At 47.5% G+C, this 13,113-nt stretch overlaps 2 protein-coding genes across 6 annotated transcripts in view; both read left to right on the top strand.

Moving 5' to 3' along the window:
- SMURF1 (SMAD specific E3 ubiquitin protein ligase 1) overlaps window positions 1-6,389 on the top strand; it is a 45,890-nt gene extending 39,501 nt beyond the window's left edge. For 2 of the 4 annotated variants that reach the window (XM_054643446.2, XM_054643448.2), the window contains exons 16-18: window positions 350-551; window positions 1,368-1,452; window positions 2,114-6,389. In XM_054643446.2, coding sequence (XP_054499421.1) covers window positions 350-551; window positions 1,368-1,452; window positions 2,114-2,213 — 387 coding nt within the window. In that variant the 3' untranslated portion in view covers window positions 2,214-6,389. The remainder of the gene's footprint in view (window positions 1-349; window positions 552-1,367; window positions 1,453-2,113) is intronic. The other 2 variants (XM_054643447.2, XM_054643449.2) reach the window with 1 other exon arrangement.
- A 1,028-nt stretch (window positions 6,390-7,417) lies between these two features.
- The window catches only part of RNF216 (ring finger protein 216), a 76,558-nt gene continuing 70,862 nt past the window's right edge, over window positions 7,418-13,113 (top strand). The window contains exons 1-2 of one of the 2 annotated variants that reach the window (XM_054643900.2): window positions 7,418-7,618; window positions 8,245-8,356. The gene's annotated coding sequence lies outside the window, so the exon portion shown is untranslated. The remainder of the gene's footprint in view (window positions 7,619-8,244; window positions 8,357-13,113) is intronic. The other variant, XM_077186869.1, reaches the window with a different exon arrangement.

The raw sequence follows: 13,113 nt of genomic DNA on the forward strand, positions 1-13,113 counted from the left end.
ATGGTGCTGTGCCACAGCCTTATTCCAAATCAGTGCTGTGCCCTCATAAGGACAGGCTGTATCTTCCAGGGAGCACAGATTCACTAAAACAAATTTTGCATGGGCTCCTGACTCGTAGATGCTTGTGGAAGTTCTAATGTTGATAAAGCACTGCTTGGGGTCAGTTTCCCTGCAGTCAAACTGGAGAGACTTGCTGCCAGTTCTGTACTGGTTTGAAAGGTTACCTTGCACCAAAAAGGTGGGTGAAGCACCTAAACAAGGCCAGGCTTGGTGACGTGGTTGGATGTGTTTTATAACTGCAAACCTGAAATTACTCTGGACTTTAAAGCGCTTCCTAATCTTTTAACAGCTGATCATAGGAGGCCTGGATAAGATAGACCTGAATGACTGGAAGTCCAACACACGCCTAAAGCACTGCATGGCTGACAGCAACATTGTCAAGTGGTTCTGGCAAGCAGTGGAAACGTTTGATGAGGAAAGAAGGGCAAGGCTGCTGCAGTTCGTGACGGGCTCGACGCGTGTCCCACTTCAAGGTTTCAAGGCTTTACAAGGTGACTGATGTGGAGGCTGAGTTAATCTGTGGTTGGAGAAAGGGATAAAAGTGGTGTGGTACTTACAGGCCCCTTGTAAAATATCAGCATATGACTGGATAAGTCAAGCACTTGCAAACTTCAGAGCTTGAGAGCTGTTTTACATTTGTCAGCAGCTCAGCTGCTGCTGAACACTTTGGCTGTTGCTGATAGTGATGGAAGCTGGTGGATCTGTTACTGTGCAGTGCTTTGACTGCTGTCAGTTTTGGCTCGTCAGTCTCCTGCAGCTCTGTGCTCTGAGGTTCAAATCATTCCATGCAAATGTGCACAGGGATATATGGCTGACTAAAGAACTTTTTCATGTGAGAATTGTATTCCCCTCAGTGTTCAGCAACAAACCTGCTTTAGGCTTTAAAGCAAATTTCTGAAAATTGCAGGTTTTTATCAAAAATGTGGCAGTGTCCTTGGCTGTTCTGATCTCCTGATCACATTCCATTTGTTGGCTGGCAGTAAATTGATGTTCAAAATTAAAATACTAGTTCTGTTTTACAAGGAAAACCTTCATGCACTTAAGTATTTTCATTTTTGATGGTGCAGCTTCATTAATATCAAATTTAGCAGTTTTCCAAAATACCAGTCAGTGAAATGATTGTCACAAACAGCCCTATCTCTTCTGCCATCCCTTCATCAGCTGCAAATATCTCTACAGATTTAGCCTAGGACATACTTAGGCTTGCAGCTGGAGCTGTAATTTCCTCTCTTGCCATTTTATACTCAGCAAAATGTGTGTGTGAATGAGGCTTTGTTGAAGTGCATTAACTAGAATGTCTGTCTAAGGTTCTACAGGCGCTGCAGGACCCAGACTGTTTACCATCCATTTAATAGATGCAAACACAGACAACCTTCCAAAAGCTCACACTTGGTAAGATGGAAACACTCTGCTTCCTCTCCCTTTGTCTTGATTTAAAGGAGTCATCTCTGTCCTGGGCAGGGGTTAGGCATGTGATGCACACGGATGACTCCAAGAGTGCTCTGTTAGCTTGGATATATCTCCACTCTGCAGCCAGCAAAATAATTTGCCTTTCTTAAAGGTTGTCTTCTATACTATCTGTGGTTTTCATTTATTCCAGTGGTGATAATTCTGGGTAGTGAGATGTTTGTAAGTTTATTTCTTTATTTCTTTATTACAAAGAAGTGTTGTCAGATGTTGAATGTTGCAAGCTCATGCTGTTGCTGCAGTGTAGGCATAGCCTGAGCCCTTGCACGGAAATCTCACTCCATCAGAGGCAGGAAATGGTGTCAGCAGCAGCAGACTGTCTGCAGGCAGGGCAGGGAGAGGGCTTGCCTGATGTGTTGCTTTTTCTTTACAAGTCTCCTGCATCTTCCTCTTCCTCCTCCTCATCCCAAGCGCTGCCCTATTAAGCTCTGCATTCCTGCTGTAGGAATAGTTGTTTTTCATCTTGTCTCCTTTGGTCACTGAGACAGCTGAGAGTTTTTACAATTTCTATCTATGTGTAGCCTCTTCACATTTCTCCCCCAATAAGCACTTCAGATCCATCAGTGTTTTGTTACTTTCCCTGCAGCTTTAACCGGATCGACATTCCGCCTTATGAGTCATACGAGAAGCTTTATGAGAAGCTGTTGACAGCTGTGGAAGAGACGTGTGGGTTTGCTGTGGAATGAAAAAGCAACCAAAGGAAACAGATGCTAGCTCATGGACCACCAAATCAAAAGCTAGAAGAAGCTTGCTGTGAACTTCCTGCTAAGCTGTCTGAAACATCTGAACTCTGACAACTTAGAGATGAGGCTGTTTCCCTTAGGTCGCTGGTGGATTTGGGGGGGAGGGTCGGGGCTTTTCTTGGTGGTTCCCAACTCTATTTTCTCCCCTTTGTTACAATAACCCCTTCCCTCTTCTTCTATCCCCCCTGAAATGCAGCCAAATTCAGCATTTGGCTTTGGTTACACAGGATATTCTGCTAGATTTGTAACACATATTGTGATAGGGTCAGCGACCTGTGGGGCTTTTTTAATAGGAGAATCAAAGTGTATTTGAGAATGAGCTTAATTTGCTGAGGACTTAAAACTGGTAGGTGCACCTGGTTAGTCTGTCTTAAATCAAGGTTGAGCCTTTGTAGAATCCAGCAGGTGCAGAGTGTCTGACTGGCACCAGAATTTGCATTGCACATTTTAAACATCTGTTTAAAAAGTAAACTTCTAGCAGAAAATACCTCCATATGAACATTTAACTGAAAGGTAAAGAAATCCAAGTTCTGCCTTAGCAGGAAGCTCCCAATGGAAGCTGTGGCTCACCTTAAGAAAAGTGAAGGAATCTGGGACAGCTTAAACGGTATTGTGTGATTTCTTTTTGGTTGTCCTGGCTGAGTCTAATTGTTTTGCACGTGAAAACAATTCTTTCCTCCAGCAGAATTACTTTCCATCGTTTGTTCAGATATAAGTACCTTGCAGAGAAGCCTTGTGAGGAGGAGACAGAGGATAAAGATCCATTCAATCCCAAAGCTGTGATTTCTGTGCCACTGTTTTACCCAAGATGTGTTTGTGTGACTTTTAATTCTAAGACTCACATGGAAATCACTAAAAGTCAAGTTAACAGAACAAACTCCTGCTTCAAATTTTTTGGCCTTGGGAAAGGTTTATTTGGAGATTGAGGTGAAAGGGGAACTATAGAGTGAATACATTCTAAATGTTACAGAAAGCTATTGGAACAATTTATGACTTCAGTTACATAGGGATGAAAATTTCTCCAGAGAGCCATAAGGCTATTTTTCCAATATCTGAAACTAATATTAAAAGGTTTGTTCTCTAACACAGGGGAAACAAAAGCAAATCCAATACCTGAACGTCTTGATTTGAAACACAGGTGTCTGCTAAGGAAGGCAGGAGCCTCCCTTGTAATGGAAAATGTAAACCCCTTCCCTCCAAATTATTATCATTTTGAAATTAAGGGGTTTTCAGGCAAAGATATGAGAAATAGGAATAATGGCTCATTACTAGTATATATAACAAGGCAATAATACAGAAACACTGGCTTAAAGGGACAGAGTCAGGCTAGGAGCTGACACCCTGTTGGTCAGGGTGGTGATGGCAGCCCCAGTTAGTGGTGGCTGCAGTCCTGATGAAGTGATAGATGTGGTTCTGTTGAAGCAGTGATCCTGTAGAAGGGTCTGGTCTTCCTCTGAAGGTCTCCAGTGGTGGTTGTGTAGCTCTTGTCCTCTGGGAATGCATTAGGTAGGGGCTGCTGTGGTGTTCCAAATCTCAGATTATATCCAGGTAGGAATGCTTGGTTCCTCCCCTGGGTGGAGCATCTCAGCATGGGATGATGTGATTTTGTCAGTCATGCTTTGAGGCTCCATGGCCCATTAACAGAAGATAATTCCCCCAGAGGGAGTTAGCAGGGATGTGTCATGGAAGAGACAAAGAGCACTGCCCCAGTTGGTTTTAACAGATTGTGATGGAATACATACTTTTGGTTACATCTTACATTGTAACCTATGACACTGAATCACTAACATTTTTCCAGTTGGCACACCAAGATGAGACAATATTTTAACAAATAACATGGCTTCAGAGAGACCCAGTTATCTATCAAACATGTCTAAACTTAAGCAGGCTTGCTTGTATAGGATTTTTTTTTCTTTGGCAAGCCTGATTTCTAGAGAGATTCGTGACTGAACCACTTAACAGATGTTACATTAATGGAATAGTGCATTGAAATTCAGCTGTGGGTAAGAGACTGTCCTTAGGAGATGTCTACTGGAATACTTCTATTTTGTTTTTTTTTTATTTAATTGCATTTGGTAATAGCTTTAAACTGTGATAGGACAGAAAGTAGACACTTGTCAAAACCTGGCATCTTTCTCTGTTTTGTTTGTTTGTGGTTTTCTTTTTGCCATTGACCATAATTCTTGTGATTTGTTGTCGGGAGTCGCATTGGAGGTGTAAAATTGTACCATATTGTGAGGTTTGCACAGGGTAGCTAAAGATGCTCATCCCTGCAGGACTGTACAGGAGAGGCATGTTCAGCCCCTGTTCTGTAGGGATCTTTTGGCACTTGGAGACCAGTTTCTGCAGTTCTGGTTGTTGGGATGTGCAGCAGTTGGCAGACAGCATCCCTAGAGTCCCAGGCTGAGTAGCAGAGTCCCCACAACCCTGGATTTTCCAAATTGCTTTGAAGTGAAACCTGTTCATAGAGTGTATTTAATCCTTTCAGTACGTTTGAATGTGCAATAAACCAGTCAGATAGGAAAAATGCAAAATGGATTATTGCCCAAAAGCTTTGCATGCAGTCTCATGTGGATTTTTCACTGAAAGAAGTGTAAAAAAACCCCAAAACCCCAGATACTAAAGCCCACCCCTAATAAAAATCCCGTCACACCTGCAGCACAACTGGCTCAGTACAAACCAAGTGAGGTGAAGGGAAAGGCCCCTGATTTGGAGATCTTTAGGTCAAGTAGCTTTATGTCAACGACCCAGTTGACATAAGATAGTTCCTAATGTCTTTGCTAGGTCAGTGTTTTATTGAATGCACAAAATAAGAATAGGCAAGGATTGTTGTTTGGAGAAGTCTGTCTGTTTTTTGCTGTATTTTAAAGCCCTTGTCAAGGTACCTCCTCCGTGCTGACAGTAATGAGAGTAGGGCACTGTCTTTTAAATTATTTCAGTTCTGTTTTCAACAGCTTCACCACCTCTCCCGTCGTGTTGTCTTTGCAATTTTGTGCCACTTCAGTGACGACAGAGACATTTTTTGTCTTGTTCTGTACATGCATTTGAGGCAGGCCTTAAAGCTGGTTGGGTGGATGGAGGAACAGCAAGAAGTGAGGCAGATTGGCTTTGGAGCCATGGGCTGTTTGTTCTTCCTGTGCCCACCTCCAAGGCCAGGGAAGGACAAAATGCCAACAGGAGTTAGCTTGGCTTGAGCCAGTGGCTCTCAGAGGTCTGGGATAACCTCAGCTGTCTGAATTTGTGTGTCCAGTCCCACTCGCTCTGCCAGCACTTGAACTTGGTTGTTATTCTCAAACTTGCCCAAAGAAAACCATGGAGTCCCGTGTTGGTGTTGCCATTCCACGTTCCAGCGCCGAAACTCTTGGGTGTGACCCGAAGGGAAGACGAGGCACAGCGTGGGCGTCACTGCTGTGCCACACAAACCCCTCTGCTGCAGCAGCCCTGCCCTGGGACTGCTCCCCAGCCTCTCCTCTACGCTCAGGGATGTAGGAAACCACCACTCTGCTCGTGTGCTCCAGCAGGAAGAAAGCAGGCTGTTGGATGGATGGGTGTGAGTGTTCTCTTGGGCATTATGTTAGACAGGACCCTGCTCCGAAAAGGCTGCTCCAAGCTCCAGGCGGTGCCATCAGCTCAGCAGTTTGTCCTCAGTTCAGGTGGAGGTGGTTGTAAAATCCAGCAGGTTTTGTAAATTACTGATCCAGCCACCAGGCCCTCTGGAGCCAGTGCCCAGGTTCAGGGCTGTGTGGCACAGCAAATTCCCAGAAACACAGTATGGATCTGGTTTTAATCTGTTCTTTTTTTTTTTGTTGTTGTCGTTGTTGTTGTTGTTCCTCAACCACTTTATAATGTATTTTTTTAATTTATTATTTTGTAATGTCATGTTTAAGTATTGCTGCTATCCTTGTTATTCTTCACACTGTTTTTATTGCAGATTTATTTTGTGGAAGTTGTACACTAATGTTTCATTTTATGTCTAAATCAAAGTATTTAAGGAAATACTAGTTCTATTTAATGTGGTTATGGAACCAGCTGGAATAAACAGTGATTGTATAGTAGGCTGGACCCAGGAGGTCATGTTCATTTTTGTTACATATGCAATAAACTCACAACTTTAAACTCTTGGTAGCTACTGTTTTGTTTGTTAAAATATTTGTGGGAATCAGAGGAAAAGAGAGGACAAAGTATCGAAATGCAACTGATTTAGCAGCTCTATAAGGATTGCCCAGATGAAAGTCCTCCTCTGCAGGGAGAATACTTTGTTTCAATAATTCACGTTAATCTTTTTCCCCTCTTGTCTCATTATTTGTCCTGATACTTTTCCAAAACCTCAGATTGCAGAAAAATTATAATCTCCCCTTAATGAAAGCTGGAGAAAGATTCACTAATGTTGATGAATCCTTGCTTTCCTGTTTGTTTGGGTTTTTTTCCCTAATTACTGCTGCTTTGCAGGTGGAGAAGGACAGGAGAAAGTCCGAGGAGGGTGCTTAGTGTTGGTGTGTGCTGCAGCACTGGAAGCTGGGGTTTCTTCTGGCCATAATTCAGTTTAATAAATAAAAAGGAAGGAGTGCAAATAAAATGCTTTTTATTCTTTGAGTAATTTTACAGTATGAACAAATGCTGCAGCCCACCCCTCGTGTCAGCCAGCCGCAGGGCCTGAACGATTTCATTACCTGGAGCAGGAAATAGTGTCGGTCCTTCAGTGCTCTGCCACACACTGACACCACTGTTTTCTTTAATAACGACTTTTTGTGAAGTTTTCTTGATTTCTGCTTTCCTTTTGGTGCTGAGAGAGAGGAGGATCCTTGTAGCCTGCTCCAGGGGGATCCCGTGCAGGGGTCCCAGACCCCCTTCCCCATTGCTGAGCCCCCAAAAAAGTTCAGTTCTGCCCTCCCTCCCCATTGCTGAGCCCCCAAAGTTCAGTTCTGCCCCCCCCTCTCCCTCCCTCCTTCCCCATTGCTGACCCCCCAAAGTTCAGTTCTGCCCCCCCTTCCCCATTGCTGAGCCCCCAAAGTTCAGTTCTGCCCCCCCCGGCCCCGCCCCTCACGCACGTGCGGCCCTGGCCCCGCCCCCTCCCCCGGGAGCACCGCCCGCCCGGCAGGGGGCGTCCCGCGCCGCTGCCCGCCCGCCCCCTGTGTCTCTATGGTAGGTTGGCCGGGCCGGGCCCGCTCGCGCCGCCCGTCCCCGCGCGCCGCTCTGTCCCTCCCTGGCCGTGTCTCTATGGTGCGGGGCGGCGCGGTCACGTGGCGCGGGCCGGGCGGAAGCGGCGGGAGCGGCGGTTAAATGAAGCGGGGCCGGAGGGGCGGCGGGGCCGCTGAGTGCCGGGGTGACCCCTCCGTCCCGCGGAGCCGGTGAGTGCCGGGACAGCCCTGCCGCCCCTCGGGGCGTCCCTGGGCCTCGCCGGACCCCTCGCTGCGGGGTCGGGCGCTGCTCCCGGCTGGGCCTGTCCTCAGGGACGGGTCGTTCTCCCCCCTCTCCCCGCGTCTCCTCAGGGCCCGGTGTCCGTTCCGTCCGTTCCTCTTTCCCCGCGTCCCTTCAGGGCCGGTCCTTCCCCTCTCTTGCCGTCAGGGACGGGTTGTTCCCCCGTAGCGCTTCCCTTCAGGGACGGGTCCCTCGCGTCGCCGTCCCCGTGTCCGTCCTCCCGTCCCCCTCCACGTTCATTTAGAGCCGAGTCCTTCCTCCTCGCTCTCCCTCAGGATCGAGGACACCGCCTCCCCCTCCGGCTCCCCTCAGGACTGGGTCCTTTCCCTCCATCCCCTCAGGGCCGCTTCCCTTCTCCCCATCCCCGGGGCCAGGGGGTCCCTTCACCGCCCCTGTATCCCCCGCAGCCCCGAGGGACAGCCAGGGACAGGCGCTGCTCCCGGGGGCTTCTCACGGCTGTGCCGGGTACCCCGGGCCGGGGGTTTGGAGTCGGGGACAAGCCGGAGCTGGTGGGCAGAGGAGGGTAAAAGATATTTCTCTTCTGACCCTTGTTCAGTGTGGGAGCACTCGGTGCTGTTGGGACATCTCGACATTTCAGGTATCTGCTGTGGGAGCTGCTGCAGGAAAGAAACCCCAAACACAGCTGTCCTCGGAGCTGAGGGATCAGTGTAAGAGATACTCCTCTTCTTTCCCTTCTCTGTTGATCCAAGTGCCAGCCAGCCGTGGTAGAGCACAGCCTGGAAGTGTTAATGTACACTGCGTTTATGGAATGAGTTTTTCTGCCCCTGGAGCTGACCTTGTTCCCCCAGACGGCTGGAGGCAGGTTGGGATCCCACCCAAGTCTGAGGCTGAAGAGCTGTGGGGAACTCCAGCGTGTGTGTGAAAGAGGAGTGTGAGCTGGCCCGGGGCAGTGCTTTGGGGTGGGCAAAATGTGGATTGGCTTAAAGAGTCATCCCATGGATCCCCGGCTTTGCAGCTGTGCTGGCTGGAGCCCTGGGTGGGTAACAGCTGCTTGCACCTGCCAGCCCAGCCTGGGGAGTTTTTCCTTTCATCTCACCTGTGCTTTATGACCTGGAGTGTTGTCTTTGAGTGTCCTCCAGTATTTTACTTTAGAATCTTACTGACAGATGCTTAGAACAGTTTTCATAGAAATAAGTTTAGTTGTTGATGTTTCTGTTCAGTTTCTTATGGTTTGGTCACTGTCCTGAGATCTCTGATGCTTTGAAAGAGAAGAGCTGATATTGCTGCTGTGCACTTTTATTTCCATAATTCAGGCATGGTGCTGAAGGACTAAAGCTTGATGTCCATGTGCTTTTCAGAGTATTCCCTCTTATGTTTCTTTCCCTATGGAACAGCATTGCTTCAGCCAGGAGTTCTAGAGGATGCCTTGGTGGCTGAGAGGCACAGCCAGTCCCTATGACCTGTGGGCAGATCTCTGCTTCTCTATTCTGTCTCTGTGGAGGTTGATTCCTCTTTTGAACAATCTCTGCTCTCCCACCTGATGCACTTTAGAGCTCTTGCAGGTTTCCAGTGGTAGCAGTGGAGGGAAAGGCAGGTGTCCCCCATCAGGCATTCAGACTGGCCTTTGCAGGCTCAGCTAATGTGGCCTCTCCTGCTTCCAGAGAGGATGGCATGAGGGTTTTTCCTCCAGCAACCTGTTTGGAAGGTGAGGCAGGAAATCTGAGACCCATCATTCTGCAGATCCAAATCTTAAACAGCTTCTGGTACATCCCTGAACAGGTACAGGGCCTGTGCAGCTCAAACCATGTGGTAGAACCCACTTTGTTTAGGACTAGGAGGATTCCAGGCACAGCTTTTAATTCCAGAACTCTGGGATTTACAGCTTTAATATGTGCTTTTAATTTCTAGATGAATGCTGTGCAAAAATTCCACTGCCTTACATCAGGCTTTCTGCAATTGTAAACACGTTAATAGATTTCATGTGCTGGGTGTCTTGGTGGTGTGACTGCATGTTAATAAACAATCATCTTGACAGGAGTTTGTGCCTGAAACACCAAGACTTGGGAAGGGACTCAGACAGATTTCCTGAAGATCTGTAGACATTCAGCCTGCTTGGAGGTGCTGCATTGTGCTAACAGGCTTTCTTCCATCTCTTTTTCTTGCTTCCTAGGATGTTTTCCTTCTGGTTGGCCTGGCTGCAGGCAGTCAGGGCAGGAACAGCAGTTCCTAGAAGGGCACTTGGGGCAGGTGTTCCTGGTGATAAGGTGCAGTCTGGATTCCAGCAGGGTGCTGGCAGCCTGTTCCTGGCCTGGAGTTTCAGGAGCTGCCTCGGAAATCCAAATTCCGGGGTAGACCAGTGCTTTGTCTGCCTGAGAATGCAGTGGGCGTTCCTGCTGCTGGCAAGGCTTGTGCTTTGAAATTGGACACAAATCACTGAAAAGTCCTGTGGCAAGAATAGGTGGGGCAAACAGACAATTCCAGCGCAGCTGGAGAGAGGCAGGAAGCATTTCCCAGGGGCCAGGAGCTGATTAGCAACCTGGAGTAGCACAAACCCAAGTGCAAGAGACGTGGAGTCCTTCGGGTGTTGTTTAGTGCCTGCTGGAAGAAGCTCCCATTCATTAATTTGGAATGGGTGTCTTATTTTTATTTATATCTTTCTAAAGCCATTGTGAGTGGTTTGCTGTGTCTGAGCGCCAGCAGTGCTGGGTGTTGGGGCTTGCCACTGGCTGCATTCTTTCTGGGACAGTCAGAACTGCAGCACTAATTCCTCTCTCCAATTGAAAGTTTGGAGTTGTTTTTTTTGTTTGTTTTGTTCTTTTCCGATGGATTTGATCTGGAGATATTTTAAGAATCCCTTCAAATTATTGAATTTGGACATCATTGTAACTGCTTAAAGATGAGGGATTAATAGTCTCCAAAGCCTGTGTGTGCACTGAAATGATGGTGGGGTTTAGAGCTGCTTCATGTAACTGGGATTGCTCCCAGTGGGACAGGTGCCTTTGTAAATACAGCAGAAGGTGTGAAACACGCAGCTGCCTGGGACAGCAGCTGTCTCCCTGGAGATAAGGTCATTTGTGTACAGGCTGGGAGTTCCTGTGTTTGAAATGGAGCTGAATAATGGGCTGGCCAACATTATTCCAGAGTAGTTTTGTTTTTAAGGAGGTTACTGGAAGTGGGAGATGTGGGAAACTGGGGAGGGGTAGGCAGAGGAAACAGGAAAAGAGGGGTGGAAAAAAGCCACTTAGCAATGTCCTGGTGGCTCAAGTAAGTTATCCTTGTCAAAGCACTAAGATGAGAGATAATAGGGAGTGTCTCACTGAGCTGGGATAATCTCATTCTCACCAGCCTTCATGTCACTTTTATAGAATTTCAAGTTTATTTTGGACTATCTCGGGAGTGATGTTTTTCCTCTGGGTCAGCGCTTAAGGGCTTGCAATAGTTTTAAATTCATAACAATCCTTGAGAAAGCTTAATTCCTGAGGATGGGAAATGATATTCCTTCTGAATGACACCTCTCTCCTAATTACCAGCCCTGCTGTGGTTCCCTGCCTGTGTTCATGAGGGGAACTGTCAGTGCCTGATTAAGTGGAAAAACCATTGGGCTTTAGGGAAGGATTTCTCTGTGGGGCAGCTGCTACCCCGAGCCATGCAGTGTTCCTGACCCAGGTCAGCAGGAATTGAAATTAAATGTGTGGATTCCTCTCTGGCTTTAGGGTGCCCCACTCCTGTGCTGATGCTGGTGGTGTCCAGCTGCTCCCAGGGTGAGCTTTGGAGGCTGTGGTTGCCCCTTGTAATGAGAAGCGAGGTTGATGAGCTGAAATAAAACTGGGAGTGTTTGTGGGTGGCAGAGTGGCCTGAAATGTTTTCAGTGGTGTTGCTCCCTCAGCCTGCTCTCCCCTGCAAGGAGGCCAAGCTACTGTTTGCATTATTCAGAGAAACATTTGGATGGGATCTGTAGAGGCATCACGTGATGCTGCTCTGCAGTACACGGTGGTCGGGATCTGCACTAGCTGGAATCTCTTTTTGGGTGAATATAAGAATGAAAAATGGCCTCAAGAAATATGTTTTGTCCAAAGCACTCCTTGCACAAGGCTTCTGTAGTGCTTTATCCAGACTGACGTGCTCTTACCAAGCTGTGGGCACTGCTCCTGTTATTCCTTGGAGGAAAGCAGGCAGGGGTTGGCTTTTTGCAGCCCCTGCAAAACCAGAGCAAGGAACAGATTTACACTTCTACTTCCAAATCCCACCCCAAAGACATGATGTGTTTTTGTGTGATGGATGGGGAAGGAAAACCTCTCCCTGATGCAGATGATTTTTTGCCTGAAGGCCAATCTTGGAAGGAGCACTGGCCCACGTACCCCTGGCAAGTACAAGCTCTGTTGGGCAAACACATTTCAGGGGGTTGGCAGAGAGAAGGGACAGCAGTGCTGACAAGCTGCCTGCAGCACAGCCACGATGCTGCTGAGGACTTTCCTCCTTTCCCTGCTCTGCTGTCATGTGCTGAAATGCAATTTGAGGGAGATGACAGCAGCAGCATAATGGGGAGGCAGGAAAAGCAGCTCTTTCTTTCCTTTCAGGAAACCAGCAGGGTAGGGCATTTAATGCCTCCTGTGCTGCTGGGATTTCCAGCTACGGATGAGCAAGACCTGGGAGCAGTAACTTGGCTCATGTAAATAGTTCCTTGTAGATTGTTAGAGCAGAATCCTTTTAGTGGAGCTTCATTGTGTATCAACTGGGAGGTGCCCTTGGATCTGCCCAGACCAGCTCACAGGCTGGAAGCACCTCTGCCTTGGACACAGTGTTTGTGTTTATTTAGCAATTTGTGGCTGTTTTTACTGATCCTCCAGCCCAGGTAGTTAAATAATCTGTCTGATAGTGCAGCACCCAGGAAGAGAATTTCTGTTCTGCTGTGAGGACTCACCCAGTGTTGGACACAAATGTGTTGACCAAGGGTGGGCACAGGATTCACTGCCTGAAAAAGTCTGTCATTAAGTGCTCTGAGTGCAGCCTGTAACCCCCTGGCTGTGGCCTGTGGTGGTTTTTGCAGTTCTGTGTCTGTGAAATGTTGGTTTGCCTTGGGATGGGTGGTACAGTCTCATTAATCTACAGGAGAGTTAACATGCACCTCTTCTTTTCTCCCTTTTTAGCTCATCATTCATTCTTTGTGAACTTTTGTAGTCTCAGAAGGGATTCATGCTGGATGTGGAGCATCTCTAAATCCAGCCACCATCTAATTTCACTATTTTCTGTTCTGATACAGTAGTATTTACCTCAAATGCAGCCTCTTTGCTTTTCTGCTATTTTAACATACTCAAACTGCACAGTGGCCACTGCCACGTGATGTGGGTGAAGTCAGGCTGGACAACTGTCATGAGCCTGGAAGGCTGCCCTGGGTTTTCACTGCTGGGAGCTTGCTGGGCTGGAATTGGCTGCAAGGCCACACGTGGCTGTAAACAAAACTAAA

The sequence above is a fragment of the Agelaius phoeniceus genome, chromosome 16 (genome assembly GCF_051311805.1).
Source record: "Agelaius phoeniceus isolate bAgePho1 chromosome 16, bAgePho1.hap1, whole genome shotgun sequence".
Lineage (NCBI taxonomy): Eukaryota > Metazoa > Chordata > Aves > Passeriformes > Icteridae > Agelaius > Agelaius phoeniceus.